This window comes from Podarcis vaucheri, assembly GCF_965113315.1.
Source record: "Podarcis vaucheri genome assembly, chromosome: 3".
Classification (NCBI taxonomy): domain Eukaryota; kingdom Metazoa; phylum Chordata; class Lepidosauria; order Squamata; family Lacertidae; genus Podarcis; species Podarcis vaucheri.
This window is the reverse complement of record NC_138761.1, coordinates 46,365,017-46,387,773: the sequence shown is the minus strand read 5'-3', so window position 1 is coordinate 46,387,773 and position 22,757 is coordinate 46,365,017. Positions and strand designations below refer to the sequence as shown.

The 22,757-nt window shown below is 38.1% G+C and overlaps 1 protein-coding gene across 1 annotated transcript in view; it reads left to right on the top strand.

The window, feature by feature from the left end:
• The window catches only part of FMN2 (formin 2), a 152,744-nt gene that overhangs the window by 116,860 nt on the left and 13,127 nt on the right, over positions 1 to 22,757 (top strand). Inside the window, exons 14-16 of the mRNA XM_082214968.1 lie at positions 5,267 to 5,359; positions 11,741 to 11,792; positions 21,274 to 21,423. Of these exons, the coding sequence (XP_082071094.1) occupies positions 5,267 to 5,359; positions 11,741 to 11,792; positions 21,274 to 21,423 (295 nt within the window). The remainder of the gene's footprint in view (positions 1 to 5,266; positions 5,360 to 11,740; positions 11,793 to 21,273; positions 21,424 to 22,757) is intronic.

Sequence of the window (22,757 nt, the reverse complement as noted above, 5' to 3'; positions counted from 1 at the left end):
TTTTTATTTTCCCTGTTTGTTTTATGAGCAGTACTGTGCACTGGAGACTGCTAATACTGGCGTGAGGGGGAACTTCAGAGGTATTATGTAAAGAAGATGCAATTTTAGACGTTCAAAAGAGCATATTGGGGTATTTCTTCTATTTTAGAGCACGAATTTCATGTCCAGTTTTCATAACTATTTATGTAACATTTCACTAATCATTCTGTTCAGCTGCCCCCAATTTCTTCTGCCCTTGTTTTAAAGCATTATGTGGCTGGACATTAATCTGTTATGTACCAGACACTCTAATAAACAAAGGACCCGAGACAGCTTGGGATTTTATTAATATATCTACTGGTTTGGCTCCATCAATTGCTCCCCGATTTCACAGCTCTCCAGGATTCTCAGTTTAGCCTTTCTCAGTTCAGTGACATATAGTTTGTTAAGCAACCTGATCTGCTTTTGATCTCTCCGGGCTGTCAGCAGACCTCCTAGATGCAGTCATGTCGAGTAATAACTTTCAGTAACTCTGTCATTCCACACTTGAAATTTTAGCACTTGCTACAATACTTAAATCAACTTGCTTTGTTAAAGAGAAAGGCTGCTACTGCATTGGAATGATACAGGAGAATTTTAAGTTTAGGACTTTGTGTCAACTCCTGCAGGGTTCCCCACCCCTTGCATCTTAGCGTTTGTTGAAAATATTGCTGAAATTAGTATATTTTCAAGTCCCAGTATTTTTGGCTACAGTTCCACTACTTTCAATCACATCTGAAGTTTGGTTCTGTCGCTGAAAAAAAAGTATATTTAGGCACATTGGAAGATGTTCCATTGCAAACTATTTCTTTTTTTAAAAAAAATAGGCTCCAAAATTGATTAGGAGCATAATCAATGAGCATAGATAAAACTAGATCAGGGATTTCCAATGTGGTGTCTGGGGGCTCATAGGCACCAACAGGTGCTTCCCTGGTGCTCACATGTTCTCCTGTTCCACCCCACTCAAATTAGGCTTGAAAGAAACATTTTATTATAGCCAATAGGTTATATTGTTGCTCACAATAGGTTCTCTGGTTTGCTGTTGTGCCCACACAGACCCAAAAATGTTGCTGATCCCTGGACTAAATTATGACTAGTCATTTGGATATATTAATGTATGACATAATTGCAGCTCAGCACTGCCACAGTTCAACAATTGAAACCCCATCTGCAACAGGGGGCGTAACATTTTCAGCTACTGGGTGCTCAGGTTTCTTGAGTGTTCATGGAGGTGGGATAGGCCACAGAGGGATATCACCCTCTTTCCAGAAACAGGGATTTGCTATCAACAAGTTCACAGGGATGTGGATCTTGCTTAGTAAAAAGAAGACTTTGGGTGACGTTACTGCAAACACATCGCACTGATTGTGTGAATTGGTCCAGTATACACTCAGTAGATGCAGTTTACAATGAAAAATTAAGCTCACCAGTTGTGCATTGAAGATGCTGGATTGAAATGTAAGCAAAGACTCTTCTATAAAGGAATGGCTTTCCTTCTCTACGTCTCCATCTGCCCCCTTCATGTTCATGCAGAAATCTGTGCACTAGACTCAATTAAAAGACAGTAAAGGTAATCCTGACACCGTCAGACACTTAAACATGCTTATGTTTCTCGCAACTGTACCCATTTTGTAGTGGTTTACAATTTTGGTATAACCTCCATAGACATATCACTTTTGCATTATGCTATGTACTTTTCATTGTTTTTCTAAGTGTTTTTCATTCTTCTAGAAATGACTTCAGTCCTGTAATAGCTGAATTTTGTGTGTGTTTTAAGGAGGGAAAGTCATTTTCATAGCTGAGAGTGGTGTGTCAGATAAACTTCAGAAATACAAAACAATCTTCCTAGATCTGACCAGTTGCATTCTGGCTCACCCAGAGCGGACCCAGGTCAGCAGTTCCTATAGAGGTTGATGCAGACTTCTTGTCAGGAGCCCTCCTGCTGCTGCTTTTCGTGTCGTGCTGAGTCCATGTCACTTTGACATGGGCTGCAGGCATGTAAGAGTACTTTAAGGCTATGGTCCTGAAGGCTAATGAACTACAACCCACATACACTGCTAATATTGACATAATTCATTTCAAGGTAATAGGACTACTCAACTCAACAGTGGTTTTCATGACCGCTGCTTAAAAACCTCTTAGGATTTCCACGTAAACATTGCTGTGGCAAGCTAATCATTAGTGCTGCACCCACATACTTCAGTAGCCTGTGCAAACATTGCTGAAAGGGTTAATTGACTGAAACATCACTGCATGCAGACTCCTAAACCTAAACCATATGTAAAATAAAGCCAGGATTTCAGTCAATCTGTGAGTCATGTTTTACTGTCCTTAAAACTCCAAACAAGGAGCTGTCTGTAGAGGCTTTTGAAGCTTCAACAGTCCTTAGCATAAGTCCTAACAATACCCAAAAAAATAAATAAAAGAAAATTGAGAGGTCTTTCTCTTCTCATGGAAAAGTGTGCAATTCAGATAAACCTGGCTTCGTTTCCCTGCATTAAATCTGAACTCCCTTTAAAGTTACCGACTTCAAGCATTTCTATATGACTCTATGGTACTCAGATCAGATGGCGTTTCTCTTTCCAGGAATATGTAAGATCTATATCCCTAATATATTTCTGAAAATAAATTTGGGGAAACTTTTCAAAGTCCCCAAATAAGAGGTGCTCGCCATTTTCCTCACTGTCTAACCAAAAGGGCAGATTCTTAAAATGTGAGGAAATTTGGATGTCTTTTTGTAGACTTATACCCAGATGAATGACATCTGACAGATTATGAATTATGGCATGCACCCCTCAACCTACAAAATTAAGCTGAAATAAGACTGTATGCCATGAATATCAAATCAGAAATTTACCTTTGATCATATGTTTGTTCAGCTCTTGTCTTTTGACTGATTCACAAATAGCACAATTGTATGCATATTTCGTTTGAAATAAGCCTCCATAAATTCAGTGGATCTTACTCCCTAGTAAGTGGGTTTAAGACTGGAGGCAAATTAATACCTTGCACAGTTTTTTCTCATTGGATGAATGTGGATTTTCACAGAATCCAAGACTGCATTTAAAATATCAACATCTTGGCAAATTAGCCGATATTCTTCCTGTGCTGACAGTGGTCCCAGGTATCATGGAATGTTGCTTAACCATCATTCAGTGCTGTGTGCATTGGCTAGAAACAATACAGATTATATCTATATGCTGATCATTTTATTATGGTTAAGTGTTTTTAAGTGTCTGTTGATTTTATTGGCGTTTTCTTATAAATATTTCAGTCTTGTGCAAATAACTTATTTTTTTAATGTGGTCTATAATTTTGTTAATTAAAATAAAATGAATGTAACACTGCATCTGATTGCCTTCTTCCATAAATTGTAGTAGAGCATTGTTTTCTGAAACCTGATAGTGAAACATAGGCTCAGTTCACAGGCAATGCTAAACCGTGGTTTAGCGGAATTGAGCCTGAGCAAACCACTGACTCGTAGTTCCCCATCCTTTCTCATCCCACATGGCTGGGAGAAGCATTTGGTAGCATTTACCTTCAAGTTCATAGCTTAATGTTATATATGAACCAGAGATTGTGGTTTAAATTAAAAGTCTGGTTACTCTCTAAGCAAGCTAGTAACCCACTTAACCTTATGATAAATATGTGCTTATTACACATAAAGAATTGTGTCTGGAGTGATGGTGGATAGAAGGCTGCCTGGGTTTTGTTTTCCCTGCTGGTGGCAGCTATTCACACTGGTTTGCTGTAGGGGAGGATACAGGTTTGAGGTAAGGATAAGCTGCAGATGACCTAAACTTCAAAGCAGTCATGAAATGTGATTATTTGCTAGGAGCCACCAGCTGAGAATAACCAAAACATATATGTTAGCTTCTTGAAACATTTGGAATATATTTGCATGATTCTTTTCTGGGATCTGCAAGGCCTTCTTGAGCATTTTGAAGAGGATGAAAACTAATCTTCTTTATGAATGTAAGAATAGCCTTCTGGATAAGACCAAATGCCCTCTAGACCAGCATTCTGTTCCCACAGTGGACAACTGTAGGAAGCCCACAAGGAGGAAATGAACTAAGGAATCTTTCCCTGCTCATGACTGCAGGAAACTGCTGTTCAGAAGCATACTGTTCTGATAGTGCATGGGCTATCATAACTACCAGCTATTGATAGCCTTACTAATCATGAATTTGTCAAATCTTATACACTTCTATCACACACCCCGCCCACTCATCTTTTTCTTCTAAATTAAAAATCCCCAAATGTTGTAAGCTTTCCTTAAAGAGGAGTTATTCCAGCTCTCAGTCATTTGGAGAAGATATAGAGTATCCTTTATCATGACTATGCCATAGCTGCCACAAAAAATAAGCACATAAAGCATTTTGGTTTTGCCTGAAGACACAACAAAAGTCAGAGACCACATAGTCTATCAAATGAAGTTTGTATTGCACTGCAGCTCTTGCACTTGCTGTGAAATTGACCTAGCATTGCATTTGTTTAGGCACTGAGCCTATGAACACTTAAGTATATTTTTAACTTTGTAAGCATGAATGGTTTCATTGAGGTCAATAGAATTCACATGGTAGTATAGTTAAGCATGTTTACAAGTGTGTGTGATCTGAGCCTTGGTAGATTACTGTAGCTGAGTAGTCAATTCCACAAAGTTTAGAAATATGGTTTACTTTGCATATGTGTATATATTTTATGAGCCTACCTCTCTGAGACAGATGGAAGTTTTGTTTTTAAGTTTCCTACCAGGCAGTAAATGTTGGTTAAACTTTTATTTTTTTAAGTACAATTATTCACATTTCTTACAGTCTTGTCCACAGATACCAAACCTAGGCCCCAGGAATCTGAATAGACTATGGTCATTGGGTTGCATCCAGTGGTAGTGGTACAGTATGGAATGTAGTGCTGAACCAGTATGGAATGTAGAATGGAGGCAGGAGGATTGGTGAAAATTACAATGGCTTATATTGACATGTAGGTGAATCAGCGTGGCATAGCTTTGTCTCTCTCTCCACCCATGCCATGTTCCTGAGAGTTCCTATTCATAGTAAAGTGGCATTGACTGTGCCAATCCAAAACGGGTCTGACACTATTTCAGTTGAATTTGCATGTGATTACAAAACAGTCATAAAAGCTTGCTGGAGCCAACAGTTCATGGGATCAGATGTAAGTGCCAATACTGGGACTTAGGTCTGTTTGTAATGAATCTCATTCTAATGCAGTGTGTTACTTCAATTTTCAGGATGTGAGACAGAAGCGGGCAAAGTTTGCCAGTTTTCATTAGAAGAACACATCCAGCCTTTTAAAGACAGCATGGAGAAATTCATTAGTCAAGGTAAATAATGAGGTGCCATTGAACCTTTCCAAGATTTATCAAAAGAAGGTTATGGAAACAATGTTTCGACATGGTGAATAAAGAGTCTATTTTGAAACCACAGATATGTGTAGATTAGCTCAATCAATTGGCATTGCATTTCAGAACACCTCTACCTGTTCTGTGTTCCATTTCTAAATGATAATAGAGGCAGTTTTTTACTTTTAAATATATATTTCTGATGAGTTCATATTCTGTGTAGCAAACAATTTCCTAACATTTGTTTCTTGACAATTTCATAAAACTGGAAGCTGAAGCTGTGCTTTGACTTGTCTCCAAATACATGGTGATACTTTTCAAAGTATTAAAAATATGATGTGTTCAGTCTTCTGGTTTATTTCACTTGCAAATTGTCTTTGAAAGGCCACATGTTTTGAAAACAAAATCTAAGGAATTCTGTAAAATGTTTGGGTCATGTTCACAGAAAATGCCACAAAAGTGGACTTCATAATCCATGGCTTATTTCTCACCTCCATTTTAGATTTTTCAGGTTTCCAAGCCAATTGCTGGAGAACTCAGACTGATATTTCCTATAGGACCGAATATGATAGTTATTGTGATTTTCCTTTCCATTTGGAACTTTCTAATTATTTTTATTTCTAAAGGTTAGAACCTTGTACTTTGGGAATGATGTGAAATACTTTGAAAGAAATGCTGTTGGGCGTCTTCAGTGGTAGTGTACCATCAGCTAAGAAACAAGAGCTATCAGCACTGTCTCTGAAGCCTCCACAGTCACTTACAGACTCACTGTTAAGACCGTATTCATGGAAGACAATCTTACACGGCTATGAGTGATTGCCAAAGATGACTCCAGGGGGCTTGTAACAGCCTGCCTCATATGAGTGACAGGATTTTAAAGCCCCTGAATTCTTTTCTGGCTCACATTAAAATGTGAGTTGGGGAAGGTTCCTAGCTGCTGCTCCCACTACTTGAGAGACTTTTTCCAAGCTCTGGAGAAAAAAACTAAGTTATTTCCATAAGGAGTCATATAATTTCCAAATTAATTTGATGGCAGCTTTGAAGAGCTCTCTGATCACCAAAAAAACAAATAAAAAAACCTAGAAAGTTGATTAAGGAATAAAGTTAAAAACCATATGGGGGTAGGGTAGCCCAGTCACTGGTAGGGTATCAGACAAAGCTGTTAAAAGCCATTCCTGGGCCAACCTGAGCTGCCCCAATTACTGCCAAGTTCAAGATTACACCCAAGCTGTGAAGCTGGCTCTTCAGAGGAAGTGCAAGCCCATCTGAGTCTTGATTGAACACCTCCCTTGAGAGTGGACAATTTCCCAGCTGACAGCACATCTGTCTTATCCAGATGAAGTTTCAGTTGTTCACCTTCATCCAACCTGGTAACCCCTCCTGTCACCAATTCAGCAGTCTTCTGAGATGAGCAGATGGAAAAATGAGGAAGAGCCAAACTGCTCTTGACTTCTCCCAGTGGTTTCATGTAAAGAATAGGGTAGCAGGCAGAATAGGACCCTGAGGCACCAATGGCCAAGGAGTGGAGAGGAAATCCACTGAAATTGAAATTGATAATGGTTTTCTATAAGGACTAGAATCATCTTAGCACTGTGCCTCCCAGTCTCAACCCAGACGAGTCCTCAGAAGGGCAGTGATATTGAAAGCTGCTGAGAACAATATGGTTACACTCTCCCCCACCCCCAGCATCCATTCCCCAGCAGAAGTCATCCTTCAAGATGTCCAAGGCTTTCTCAAAACTGAACCTGACTCCAGACTGGAAAGGATTCAAATAATCATAATCATTCAACATCATCTGGAGTTGTCTCACTACTACCTCTTTAAGTGCAGCAGGGATGACTCCATCCCTCAACTAGGCCTTCACAACCTATGAGGTCCACATACCCAGCCCAGCTTTGCAGAAAGGACAAGTATCAGTGGTAGGAATCATCCCTCCAAGCAGTTTGTCCACATCCTCAAGTTGCTTAATACAACTTGTGCTCTCTGATTCTCCCGGGCAAATGCCTTCTTAGTTGTTTTTCCCAGCAGGGATTACTTGATAGCCTGGTTGTGGCAGAACTATGCTTTTTTTTCAAAAACAAAACAAAAACCACTAAGTGACATGTGAGAGGTGAGTTGACTACCAGGAAGGGTTATATATCCCCTTCCTACCTACTGGTTTTTGCCTTCAACTGCCCTTCCCCCTGCATTTACCTTACAAGAAAACCATGAGGTTGAGCACCCTTGTTTTCCTTTTGAATTCTTGAACAAAGTTTAATACAGAGATGGAGAAGAAAACCTTTTGATTAAGTTCCAAAAATAAAGTAATGTTATATAGTTTGTAATATGAAATCCTTTGTTTTTTATCTGGCTGGGCTGAAATCAGGCTTGAAAGAGTTTATACAGGATTTTGCTTTCCTGCATAGTATTTGACAGGCTTTTGATCTCAATATTTTTTTCTAAGGGCTTTTGTTGTTTACGTAGGCATAATCGATGAGTTGTTTCAGGTAGATTGCACGCACAAAGACCATTTAGGAAAAATGAGGGTAATATAAACACTCTGTTTATATAGAGTGTTTTCTGGGGAAAGGAAAATGGAATTTCCAAACAGCATAGGAATTTTCTATAGGATATTTATATACTGCCTACATTCTTTGGCTTTCAGTTCAACAGCATATTTACGTTCTCAAATCTATTGTGTTGTGGTTGCAATGACTCATGGTAAAGGCACTAATTTGGACAGATAGAGAAAACTGGCAACATGTGGAGGTGAATCATAACGAAAGTCATAGCAAATTAGGCAATTGCTTCTTTAACATTCTAAATGAGAAAAGGTGGGGAGGAGGGTACCAATGAACACATACAAACTGATTCAGAGTTTAGACCAGCAGTTAAAAATAAGAGATTATTATTGAAATGCAATTTTATATTCAATTACACTGAGAAATTGTGATATTCCCTTAGGAGACTTTTGGATCTGATTCAGCAGAAATAGCTTAAATTACTGAGAAAGCTTCAGGCTAGACAGTGGCTTGAAACAGTAATAGCACTCAGTAATCTTTGGGTCAAGATTGCAGCTGAGGACAATGGCAAAAGAAGTGGCATTGAGGCACAATGTTTCAGATGGCTTTTGAGTCCCGGTTTAATTGCTGCAGCAGAATTATTTCCAGAATGATAAATAGATAACCAACAAGCCCTGCAACTCTAAAAGGGTGTCTGTTAGGGACAGTCATTTCTTTCCTTTTACTTTTGATAACCTCATCTTCATGAAAAAATGAGTCATTTGGTAGCAGGACCCATCTGATGTCACAGAGAAAGCAAATATCTCAAGAGCTTCACAGATTCCAAATGTGTAACTAGCAGAAGATTTCCAGAATGGTGTCCAACCTCAGGCACTTTCCTCAGAAACCTGAAATCTTTTGAAATTAAGGACATATAACCTCCCTCATCAGAATGAATAGATACAAAGCACAAGGAAGATCCATCAGAGGTGTCACAGGGATGCTGAAGTATTGAGATTAATGCTTGATCTTGATCTTTTAAGAAGTCTCTGCAGCACAAGGACAGGAGCAGAGCCAAGTATTTTTCCCCCTGCAGCTTGCTAGCACTTTAAGCATTGGTTGGTATCAAACCACTTTGGGGCAGCAACTCTAGTGCTTTCTCACCTTAAGCCTCAAATGCTTATAAACTTGCTTTGTCTTCTGGCAGTCTCAGCATTAGCTCTTGCCTGCCAGCTTCCAGATCTTGGCATCTAACTCCTTGTCTGACCTTCAGTGTTTTAGCTAGCTATGCTGGCTTTAATTCTTCCTTGTCTGTAACAATAATCCCATTTACTTTATGCCGTAGAAAATAGCTCTGTTTACCCCTAACTTGAAGCTTTTCTCCAACCATTAGTTGCTAAATGGAAGAGGATAGAAGACAATGTGGGACAGGCAAAATGGCAGCAATGTATAATGACTCCCTTATTCACCACAAGCAAGCAGTTTGATGCACCAGCCCTCTATCCCTTTATACATACAGTCAGATGGGCAGGGTATTATTATTATTATTATTATTATTATTATTATTATTATTATTATTATTATTTTATTAGCTTTTGTTATTTTCTTTTAAATAATTGATCCACAGACATACTTAAACAAAAGTCTGCCCTACTTCCCATTTTTACCTGCACTACATGCCTCACATACATGTTTCCATCCTGCTTATGGTACTGGAGAGGCGTCAGCTGGTAGTCTCATTGTGTCTTACCCTCTTCACAAGGAAGCCTACTTTTGCAAAAATCTAAAATTATCCAGCTTCCTCTAACGAAATGCATTGTGATGATACTCCTTTTCTACTACAGAAATGTAGTTGATAAGCTTGTTCTGCTTTGGATCACATTTTAATGGTGTAATCCTTTAGTACTTTCTGAAAATAAATTGGGCAACATCTGTCTCCTTTTTTATGGTTACAAACTAGATGTGTAAGATTGTATAAACCACCTAAATAGTCCTGGTGGTAAAACCTTGTCGCCAGTTCAAATAATCTGGTCAGAACAGAGTGATCTTGGAAATGAGCTAGCGATGCTCCCATATGACTTTGTTTACAGTGCAGATACATTTTCTAACCCACCGTTCTACATTAGTTAATCACTAAGCAGCGCTAGACTTTTAGCAGTGCAAGTTTCTTGGAGGCAAGCACTGCATTTTTGTGGTAAGCTTTAGCATTTGTATTTGAGGAATACTTAAAATAAAATGTTAAAACTGTGCTTCAGATAGAGTTATGCAATGATTTTCCCAACTGAAATCTACTTAACTCCAATCACAGTTTGTTTTAATTTAAAGTTGCAGTCTTAGAATGAAATATCTAGGTTGATCTTAGATTTGGCCATCATTTCAGTGGGTTGCTGAAGCTGGCGTGTCCATCACCCTTTCTTTCTTTCTTTGGTCAGTAGGTCTTAGCAATATAGGTGGTCTGGTATCTTTTTATCTGGCAACACCCACTGCAGATTTTTAAGGTAGTTAGGGTCAGCTGTTAAATTCTTTTAAAGATTTTTCCAAGAGCTTTATCTACTGATGAAATTCAGAAACTGGGACATAGGATTTTTTAAATAGTCCAAACCATGTCTAGAAAAACCATGTTTTAAAAAGGTTGTGGTTAAATGTGCGATATAAACATTCAAAATAAAAAAAAATCCTTCCAGTAGCACCTTAAAGACCAACTACTGGAAGGAATTTTTTTTATTTTGACTATGGCAGACCAACACGGCTACCTATCTACTACTATAAACATTCAAGTTACATGAAGTTCAGAAGGCATGTACAATGTACAGTGCACTGCCTCATAACTGTGGGTTGTATCTAGATATACATATTCTGTCAAGGAGTGTGATACACTTAGTTTTTGTGTTGCTTCAATTCCTTGGAACAATTTGCCCTATCTGCAACCAAGTTTTCCTCTGGAATTTGGAGGCTCCCATCAGGTTTGGATGAATCCATCTTTATTTACAACATTTTGTTCCACACATGGATTTTTTTTTAGTTTTGCTAGTGGATTGGGACTGCCTAAGACTTTCACTTTTTCTTCACTGGATGTCACCCAGTAAATTGTTCTTCTGCATGCAGAATTGGTAAAGTTCATATTACTCAGAGATTTTGGACTGATCCTGGATGGTATTATAAAATATTTGATGTGGAAGGATCCAGTTTTGGGAGAATAAACAACCACAAGAAAACAGACTGTTCTGTAATTATCATAAAGCATGATAACAATACTAAGCACCCTTGTTTCACAATACAGCTAAAATTGTTAGGAAATTTTCAAACGTCAATATTTGACCAAAATTCCGCTTGTGAGGGATTTTTGTGGCAGTGCTAATTCAGTTTTCTGGTGACTGTAAATACTAATACTGTAGTGATAATAGCAATGATGTATACATGACATTTTGACATGGGCCATTTAGTCTTAGCACGATTGGTTTATACAGGCATTTTCTTTTTGAAGCAGCATACTGGTGCAAACTTGCCATATATCCACTATATATATGGTGATGGTGGAATGAAAAACAAAGTGAGTATGTAAATATATTGGCTAGGTCATTAACTTGTGAATGTGCTTCACATCTACTTTGGTGATTTGCATAACCTGGTTCTTCAGTCAAGGTGTTCACCTACTGGTTTTAGTACCTATAACTTTTCATGTATCGAAAACTTCCTCTGGAAGTGATTTTGGTGTATTTTCTTTCACACCAAGGCCAAGTGCACAAGTTTAGTGCTCACACAGTGATACAGAGCTTTATCTTTCAGAAGTGTGTAAAAGGAGAATTTTGCTGCTTAAGAAAATTAATGCTTAAATAATAGCATTACACTTTATATATAATCTTGTTCTCTATCTGTTGTTCAGCTAAAATTGACCATGAAATGGAAGAGAAATCCCTGGAAGAGACACATAAAAGGTGAGCAGACCAAGCTTCATATTCCACTAACATTCCAATAAGCTTCTATTTTTTTAGGTAGTAAAAGGAACAAAGTCTTAAAGGACAAATTGTGATTCTGCCAATAGAATTTATAGGGTATTGCTTGGTATACGATGCTCTCATATAATATGCTAGTAAAGCTAGAAACTTCAGACTCTTCCTAAAATTAACACAACACTTCCAAGAGGATTAAAACAATAATCCAATCAGGGCTTTGCATAAAAAAATGGGTCGTCTTCCTCAGACTAATAACAGATGCACAATACTTTTATTCTGTACTTTTGAGCTACCCACTATATACAAAGGAAAGTAGGGGGGCGGGAAGTTCCTATAAAAGTATTAATAATGCGGATAATTAAATGTGGCTTCATTGCAAAGTTAATTAGGCACATTAAAGCAGATACACTGCGTAATTCATTATTGATGTTAGCATTAATGGGGTTTGTGTCTTTGAAGACTCTTCAGTCTTCTTGCACAAAATCTGGTTTCTTTTTTCTCCCTCCTTTTTGCAATTTTCTCAACATTGCGGCTTTAAGAGTTTCTTTAATAGCAATGGAAAATATTTTTTTCTGAAAATTCACGTTTCCAAATCTTATGGAAATTACTCATGGAACTGCCAGATTTTTTTAAAATTACACTTTTGAAGAGTTGCTTGTATTATACTAGGAAATACAGTGGGACATGTTTTAAAGAATAATTGAGAATGCTAGTACAGTATTCCATTTAGAAATCTGCATGATAATTAAGAATGCCACATTAAGTTCAATGCTTTAAACTGATTGTATCAATAGTTTTCAGATTCCAGAAAGCAGTTCATGTTCATTGCCAGTGTAACAGCTGATGTGTACTTCATTTTTGCGTGATCTGTGGTCTGTTGGAAGACATTCACTGTTCAAAAACGTAAGGGGGGGGCTCATTTCCTTCACTAACTATTGTTACATTTCTGTTGAGAAGGGAAAGGAAGATTGTAGTAACAGAAAACTAGAACTATTTTTAATAAATCAGATACTCATGAAGAGGTGGGATGAAGTTCTGCATAGGTACCTTGTAACTTAAAGCAACTTATAGATAAACACAATAAATGATGGACAAACATGATAAAATTATTAGTTACATAACCCTCAAAACCACAATAGATGTACCAAGGACTCTGATCAGCTATTTCCAATTTGAACACCTCTTCTTTGCATTTTATTTCACAAAATTATACCACTGATGACTGTTCCAGATATTAAAAACTGCCACAGAATGCCTTGGCAGCCTAAAGGACATAAGTATTTATAGCCAAGATTCCATCAGGAGTTATGAAGCAAAATGTGTGTACATTATGACATGTGCTTACTACTTACCTAAGGATGATGAGCCTGCCTTTGTACAGATAAGCATTCTCAAATATTTCATGTTTAATATTAGAGACAAGGGGACACTAGGCAGGAGGAAAACTCTGTGCTATGCCTTTTCCTCCCCTTTATACACCATCACTTGATGTATATGATGTATATAAAACATTTGCCTGTATCGCAACAGTAAAATTGGTTCTTCCTTTTGCAGATCTTGCATTAGTATATGAAAGTTTCTTTAGAATTCACCACACAAAATGCTTCAAACACACTTTTTTGGATAGAGGGTGAGAGGAAAGCTTAGATAAATAAGAGATTAGTTACATTCTGCTAATCATGGGTAAAATAATCATGGGTGCATTGGATGAATAGATGTGCTAGTTGCAGTGATGGATTAGATGGAGGGTGATTAATGTGATTAATGTGGTTGGATTTTTTCTTTTTGAAGTGACTATGTGCAACACAGTGTCTATCTCATGATTACATGTAATGGAGTTGCACAGAAATACTGGTTCATTATTTGATATGGCGGGAAAATGGTAAAAAAAAAAATTGTCTCTCTGTGACATTGTAAAATGCCAAGTAAAAATAAGTTATGAAATAGTAAAGCTTTGCAGAATTCCTAAAATTACTTATGTTTTGAGAATAATGCTCCAAGTGTATTTTAGAAAAGTTCAGTTGTTTAGTAGATGAGCTGAAATGGAAAGTTAATCTTTCACACATAATGAAGACAAAGAAAATGGTATGTCTGACCCAGAGATTCCATAAAGTGTCTGGCTGTTCATTTGTCAGAAGTGAGATGTTTAACCGTTTCTGAAAGGTTGTATACTTTTTTATTTATTTATCATATTTAGCAGCTTTAAGAGTGTCAATGTGTGAAGTGTTTATTCAAGAAATGGATTTCTGGCAAACGGGCAAAAAGAAAAGTGAAATGTTTAGCTCACAAATAAGAGCATATTCTAAGATCTCTGAGTAAGTATCCTGAGATTAGAAGAAAGCACACAGGTCTGTGTTTATCTAGCTTACGCAGGCAGACAAGGAAGGCTCCAGACTGGTATTAAAGCTGAAGTGATACGGAATGTCTTCACCAAACCCCAAACAATTACATCACCCCCTGAACAATATTGATAAAGTGCAATAGAAAAAGACCTGGCACTTTCTAGTTTCAACCCTCACAGCTAACTACTTGAGAACCTGTAAAATACTTGACATGGAAAAGTTGTTTCAAAGGGGTCACAAAGAGCTGTCAGGCATTACAGCATAAGGAAGGGCCATAGTTCTGTGACAGAGCACATGCTGTACATAAAAAGAATCTCAAGGTCAGTCCCGGACATCTCAAGGTAAGGCTGGGAAAAATTACTGCCTAAAACCTTGGAGATCTGCTGGCAGCCAATGTAGACAATATTGAGCTAGTTGGACTCATAGTTGGATAGTATAAGGCAGTTTCTTATGTCCTTATACCCAAAAGACTTTTAAAATTAAAAAATACAAGCTGAAGATGACAGGGATTGAATCCAGGAACTTTTTTGTGTTGTTGGGGCCACTGTTCAATAGTACACCTGAAACTTTGTGTGCATATTCATCACATTTTTCAGAAGCTTAAGTCTGAAATTCAATCAGGTTGTATTTGTGGGTAGCCTGGCCAATTCATTTCCCTGCCTGAAACAAGGGTAAGTGCCCTCCCTATACACATTCAGAAATTGACTGTCAGTGGGATAGCATTCCCCACTGCACATGAGGTCAACAAGCTAGTTTAGGGGCACATGGTCTCCAACAGAGAGCAATGGCTAGGAGGTTCAGGTGAACACCCTGAAAGCTGCCACTGTTGCCCTCCCCCAGCATATATCTCCAGAGGCAATTACCTCCCTGCCTAATTCTAGGGCTGGCCCTGACTAGTGTCAAAATAACTCAGCAGGCAGCTCAGTCACAATACAAATTTTCATTGTAATATATGCTAAATTAACAATCTCATAACTAAGGAAATCCCAGGAATAAAGCAACTTTGAAAATAATAATAATACCCTGCCCATCTGACTTGGTTGCCCCAGCCACACTGGGAGGTTTCCAGCATATATAAAAACATAACAAAACATTACCATTTATACTGTGTTTTACCTAGTCTTAAACTCCAGCCAGTCACATGTATTCTGTTCATCTCCACTTTTTAATCAGTCTCCAGTTTTAAGTGAAATTGTAAAAAGGTTGGTCTCTGTTGATTTCACCCCATCTGACTGGAGGAGAACAAAAGTCATGAGAGAAAAGGTAAATGAAGACACTGATATGCACATTTAGCATGAGATCTTTCATTTCAAATCCAAAAAAAGTTATGATTCCTCATACCTGTCTTAGGGGAAAGAAATAATTAGTGAACTCTCAACCAGATCACATAATTTTAATTCCATGTTATTTCCAGTAATCACATTTAGTTGCTTCTGTGCTGTGTTTTATGTTGTTTGTGGTATGTATGTGTGTGTGAATGACAATAATTTCCGTAGCTGTGTCATGCCTTTTATTTATTACATGCACCTCACTATTGGAGCTGCACACACAGTTCTTTGCAATACATTCAAGTATATTCCTTCTTTGAGTGCCAGATGATATGTAAACACGCTCTGCTGTTGCCTGTAAGTGGCTAAATGCTACCGTTTGATTTCTGCACACTTGATTCATTCACTAGTTAAAACAACGGGAAATTTATACTTCTCTACTGCTTTTGATATTGCATCAGTTACTGTCTGAGAATTTACAGTAGCCAAAGTTCTTTGAATCAGCGATAGACTGACATATTATACTAACCTAGAACACATTTCTAAGCCACATTTCCTGTAGTCTGTGAGTTAAGTAATAGCTGGCATAAGAAGCAACTTTGGAATTGATTTGTCAATTTAATTATTTAATTGCAATTTTAATCTGATTCTCTACCCTGCCTCCCTTGTTGGCACCATTTTACACTCATTTTGAAATGTGTTCAAGGAACGGGGTGGAGAAGAGAGACATAATTTAGGATCTGGAAACTTCAGTGAAGGAAAAAAAGATTTCCCTTGGGATACTGCTCTTTTCCAAAGAGGAGTACTGAAACATGCACAGTTGCATAATGACACTTGCTATTGTTGTTTTGGTGCTACAATACTGGTGCTTCTTTTGCACAATGCTGTGCTCTAGTATGGATACATTACTATGGAAAGGGACTTCCTAGAAAGTAAGATGGAACCAGGTGGCTGTGCCCCACTCTCCATATGTAACACTTCAAGCAACAAAATAAGTATCTGGTTACCAGAACAGCAATAAAACAAAACAAAACAGTTCTCTGAATATTCTAAGTGTTGTGTTCAGGTGTACAATCAAGATAACATGTTGGAAATCGCAAATTTTGGAGTTCAGAAGAGTATTTAGAGAATTTCATTTTGAATCCATAAATGAATGGCCACGATATGAAACTTTGGATCATTAAGTCAGTATTGACATTGAAAGCCACTTCTCCAGAATTTTTCAAGCTTCTTGTATTATATAGATTTAAGAGACAGACAATCTACACATGCAGCACAATCTTGTAGGGTGGCTCTTGCTGGACGCCTGCATTAGACTGAAATAGGAAAACAAATCCTTATTTGGATGTTCCCACATTAAGAAATCTTTCTGTATATAGAAAATGTGTATGTCAGGGGCCAGACATACTTGGAAACTTCCTCTCTGACAGCCTAGCTAGAAATATTTGTTTCTTCTGGAAAACACTGGAAGATGCACTCTCCCATGTATAGTGTGAAATGGACAATCTAGTGAGAGGAGCTGCACAATATTCTTTTGCTGCATGTGTAGACCTAATCTTGCTTTTAATATTATGTTTTTCCAATATTTTGGACTGTCTTTTCACAAAACATGCCCAAGGCGATGTACAAAAAATATAAGCTAAAGTGTAACTGAAGGCCCTGCTTCAGGTGTCTCCAGTCGTCAAGATTTTGACAGAGATGACAAAACATGGTGTTTTTTTGTGTGAAGGTACCCAAGTTATGAAAACCACTTCTCAGAGAAACTCATTTGACTTAATCTCTTTTTCCTTTTCATTACCAAGTTTATTCTGTTAGGTGGTATCCAGTTCTGTCCCCTCCATGGACAGAAGAAATCCATCAGTAGAACAGTCTGCTGACTTTCTGGAGCAGATTTAGGGAGGGACAGGTGGATCACAGAAAATTGCCTCCTCTGTTCCACTGATGGATGTCCTCATTCAGTGAAAGGGACAGCATCAGATACTGCACATTGCATTTGCATGACCCGCTGTTTGTGGGATATAGTTTAGGACTATTTTCATGCAATCTTAACAAAGTGATTCGTCTGTAGGTTTATCTGTGGCATTGGTTTCTTACAAATCGTTTCACTTGGGGCGATGGGGTTTTGTTTTGCATTTCCTTATTTTAGTTATATTTTCTTCATCATATTTTATTGTTAAATTTTAGTATTAAAATCTAGAGTTAACCTCCTGAATTGTTGAAAGACAGGATATATATGTATGTAGTAAATTACCAGTGCATTCAACCATATTATTCTGATGAGGATTGTGTTGTGTAAAACTGAAACCATATAAAGCCCTAATCAAGGATAAGTTACTATCTTTATTTATTTAAGGGTATTTAAATCTTTAATTGGTGGGGGATCTGAACTCCTTTGAAATCCATGTAGCAGACATTTAGCCTCTGCCCTCCATAAACAAAACTGCAGTGTGAACAACCAATGACTTGTTTTTTAAGTAGGATTGAAAAGTCATGCTAGCTGAAGCAAAGCTGCTGACCTTTGCTGCCTCTGTTAATCCCTGACAGCGACCTCCCCCACCCCCACAATTTCTGCACCAGTGGTGGAAGCATAGGTACAACAGCACTCTTTGCTCAGGCACCCTTGAGATAAGCATCTCTAAGAGCTTTACAAACAATACACTACCCTGACAAAAGCTGCTCTTCATTAGTAAGTGTTCCCAATTTGCTGATAAGGAAGTCGAAGTGCTGAAGCATTGTGACCTCACCAAAGTGACGTTGTAATTAAGAAACCCATGACTAGGACTGTGGAGTTTTGACTGTCGGTTTTGTTCTCTAATTGCAGCGTTTCCACTGAGCACAGAGTCACAGCTTGTGCTCCAGTGGGTCCTATTTTTATGGTCCCTGTATCTGGTAAATCACTACTTCTCTTTCATCCCCAAGTTTGCTTTTTTAAAACGTTCAAATTTTGTTGATATGAGCGGGACTTTGAAGAGATCATGTCACAAGAAAAAACCGGGTAACGAAAGACGGTTTCATTTACACAACTATTATTTTTTTAACAATCCCCATTTTTATTTTCACATTCAGTAAAACTTCAAGTTCTGGACATTAGGAAGACGTTTCTGTTTAACGTCTCTAAAAATCTCTCTCTCTCTCTCTCTCTCTCTCTCTCTCTCACACACACACACACACACACACACACACCCAGACAGAGAGAGAGGTGCTATATGTAGGCTAAACATTTATCTGTTTTGAAACTACTTACTCATGTACCTATATCAAGAAAAAGGCCCCTCAGAAAGGGTCCTAAAGCAGTTGACAGTAAGCTTCAATCAAACAAATATATAAATAAAAGCCAAATAATTAATGATCCTCTATCCCTGAAAATGCAGGGCTCCATATACATATGAAAAGTATCAAAAATTAGTAACAAACTCCTTATAGTTATTCTTTCACCTACTGTATGTATTATATATGTGTGCGAAAGAGTGAGAGCGTGATAAGATAACACAGAATACAAAGAACATGAGTTGTAGTTTTGTTGCTGTAAATATGTAGTCTTTCTTTCAGCTATAAAAGTTGTAATTTAAAATGCTACAAACCTTATGGAAAGAAAACAATGTATCATTCTCCCCCCCCCCCTCTCTCTCTCTCTCTCCAAGTACAAGGCTATGATCTTTGCCCTCCGTGTATTTTAGAATCTTCTTGTTAGGAAAGGGCATGGGAGATAACATGCCAAACCTTGTATTCACCCATCTATTTTCTTTTTAAAAAATAAATGAGTGCTGTAGGGATCTTTCAACTACCATATATGGAAAACTTTCTCAGAACAAATGATTATTTTGAATGCAACTTTCCTGTGCTTGATAAACAACTTAATTCCTCAGGAGTCCTGGTTTTAAGCCTACTTGTATTGCAGCTCATATTCTCCTTATTTGTATATAAGTAATAGTTGTATATTATTTTTGACTATGTGCCAGTTTCTGACATTTTTGCATTTTACAAATATATCCGCTGTTGTAGAAGTGATCTAGCTGAGTACTTGAGTATTACTTGTAGCTGTTTAGATAAAGGGATTCTGCTAGGAGTTAAATGTCTCTGTGTTACTGAATCAGCTTTCCATCCTTTCCCAGCAAGATTAACAGTGATCAGTGTAAAAGCCTGTCTTGCCTCCTTTGATCCCGTAGTATTCTTAACCAAAGCCTTCACGTCTCCAGTAAATGTTACTTCTATTTATCAAACTCATTGAGCATTTATTTGTGGGAGTTTCAATCTAGTCTAGCTTCCTAATTGTTGAAAAGGCTTCAAATAGAGAATTATGGCTTATTGTTATCTTACATTTAGACATAGTGCCTGGAAAGGCTGCTTTGAATGTGATGCTTTTAATCTTGTGCATCCTTGGGTAAACTTGGTGTTCTTCTGTGATGCTATCATCCCATTCCTAGGTCAGCACCAGACTTTATATGGCAAATGTGATTGCTGCATGTATAATGTGCACAACTTGTGAAGTCTGGAAATAATAGATGCAGCTTTAAACATTCATTTGTGTGCATGTTTGGGCATCAATGTCAGTTCCCTTTTACACAATTATCAAGCAAGTTTGGGCTGTGTCTACTGGTGGGAGAAAGCAACTTGTCACAGGCTTTCTCTTCAGTAGCCAGCTTCTTTTGTTATCATGCAAACTGATATTTGCCATTTCTTATTCAGAGAAAAAGGAAAATTTCAGGGCCATTTCTGATAACAACATTTAGTGGTGCACTGTGGATTAAACCACAGAGCCTAGGACTTGCTGATCAGAAGGTCGGTGGTTCGAATCCCCACGACGGGGTGAGCTCCCGTTGCTCGGTCCCTGCTCCTGCCAACCTAGCAGTTCGAAAGCACCTACCAGCGGGAAGGTAAACAGCGTTTCCGTGCACTGCTCTGGTTTGCCAGAAGCAGCTTAGTCATGCTGGCCACATGACCTGGAAGCTGTACGCAGGCTCCCTTGGCCAATAAAGCGAGATGAGCGCCGCAACCCCAGAGTCGGTCACGACTGGACCTAATGGTCAGGGGTCCCTTTACCTTTAGGATAAGACCTTCTCAGAGGTGATACCCAAGTTATGAAGTTTCTTGCCTTATGACAACCATGCACGCACACATATGTAGCATGCAAAATTCTGCAAGCAAATGATTTTGCTCAGCTGCCCATGCAACCCCGCCCCCCTCTTCCAGTCCAAGTAAGGGATAAGTTCTGGATTCTTTTCCATATTGTTCCCAGCTGTTGCTGCAAACCTCCCCTTTCCATGGGGCAAGATTGCTTTGGAATTCCCACAATCCAAAATTCCATATGTTTGATTCACCAATTAGGTTGTCTTCCATACTGACAAATCGCTGTGTGTACGTAGTTCAACAAAAGAGATTTACAATGTTCCAAACCTATGCCTGTGTCACTGTTATTAATTCAAAGATTTTCTGCCTATCATTGGGCTTCATCAGTTTAAGACATTTATCTTTATTTCATAGTAATTTCTTTAAATTTGCTCAGGAACTGCAATAGTCAGTTCTGCAACGACATGTTTTGGAAAATGATTGAAATGCAATGAAAAAGTGATACATCAACAGTTACGATAGTCTGGTTTTCTTGGCTTTGAAGAATTGATTTTTTTTGTTGAAAAAATGAAAGAAGCTTTGACCACATAATGAAACATATATGAGAAACACCAGACCCCAGGTTTTCTAAACAAATTCAATACAGAATATGAAAATAGAAGAGTTAGGACTATGTTTGTGATAGGTATCAATTTATTTACCAGTACTATCAGCCATGTATGATAGATAGAGACTGTCTCTCATTGTTGCTAATGAAATAGTTGCCTTCTTTGTTTATTTTGACAGCTTTTTGGAGACTGCAGCATATTTCTGCATGAAACCAAAAATGAGTGAGAAGGAGGTATCACTAAATGCCTTCTTCAGCATTTGGCATGAATTCAGTTCTGATTTTAAAGAGTTCTGGAAGAAGGAAAATAAGCTCATTTTGCAAGAAAGGTAGGTATCTTCATTTTTGATTACTTTAAAATTATTAATATTATATACAAAAGGAAAATGTATAAAATTGTACATATCTGTTTACTGTTCAAATGTCATGATAATAATGGATCATAAATTCTTAACTTCCAATATTTAAGTGATTGCTACAAAGTCATCAGATGTTCTCCTGTTTGCTGCTCAAGAATGTAATATCTCTTCTCATGCTATACTAGACAATCTGCTGTTGCACATTTTTAGGTTTTGTAGCTCCACTTCTGTCATTTTTAAAAATTATATGGGTAACTACATATGTTGCAAAATGCTGCAGACAAGTTTCTTTATTTGATGAGAAAATAGAAACACATTTAGCCAATCTTGCAACAGTTGCACAGCCTGCTTTGTTGTTGTTGTTTAGTCGTTTAGTCATGTCCGACTCTTCATGATCCCATGGACCAGAGCACACCAGGCACTCCTGTCTTCCACTGCCTCCTGCAGTTTGGTCAAACTCATGTTCGTAGCTTCGAGAACACTGTCCAACCATCTCGTCCTCTGTCGTCCCCTTCTCCTTGTGCCCTCCATCTTTCCCAACATCAGGGTCTTTTCCAGGGAGTCTTCTCTTCTCATGAGGTGGCCAAAGTATTGGAGCCTCAGCTTCACGATCTGTCCTTCCAGTGAGCACCCAGGGCTGATTTCGTTCAGAAGGGATATGTTTGATCTTCTTGCAGTCCATGGGACTCTCAAGAGTCTCCTCCAGCACCATAATTCAAAAGCATCAATTCTTCGGCGATCAACCTTCTTTATGGTCCAGCTTTATGCTCTGAAGCTGTGGTATTCAATCCGCAATTTAACCACATAAAAGTTCATATTTGCTGTGAATGTTTTAGACATTGCCTTTTCTGCAAGTCATTGGAGGTTTTTAGGCTGGAATACAATGATATTATGGGTGAGATTGTATTATTGTTATTTATGATTGTGTGTTTTATTATATTACTGTCATAAACTACCTTAGTCTTAATTAGAGAAGGCAAGATTCATGCTATCCCACTCCCCCAATACACCTAGTGTGGGAGGGTTGGTGCCTTTTGCACACAGCCCTATGCCTGCAAGATGACCTAGGGTCAACTGCAAAGTTTTTTTGGTGAGTAAAGTCTGGCCAGAACTGGCTTCCCCATGTTTCGGGCACAATACAAACAGACACAAGAATACTCTGGGGTTTCAAATAGCCACAACTTTATTGATTACAGGTGTATGTAGGCTTAGATTTAGGTACTGGGTGTTCATCCTGAAGTTTTCAAGGTTGTGCCTGGGTTAAGGGCCATCTCAAGACGTGAATCAGCTAAACTGGCCTCCCA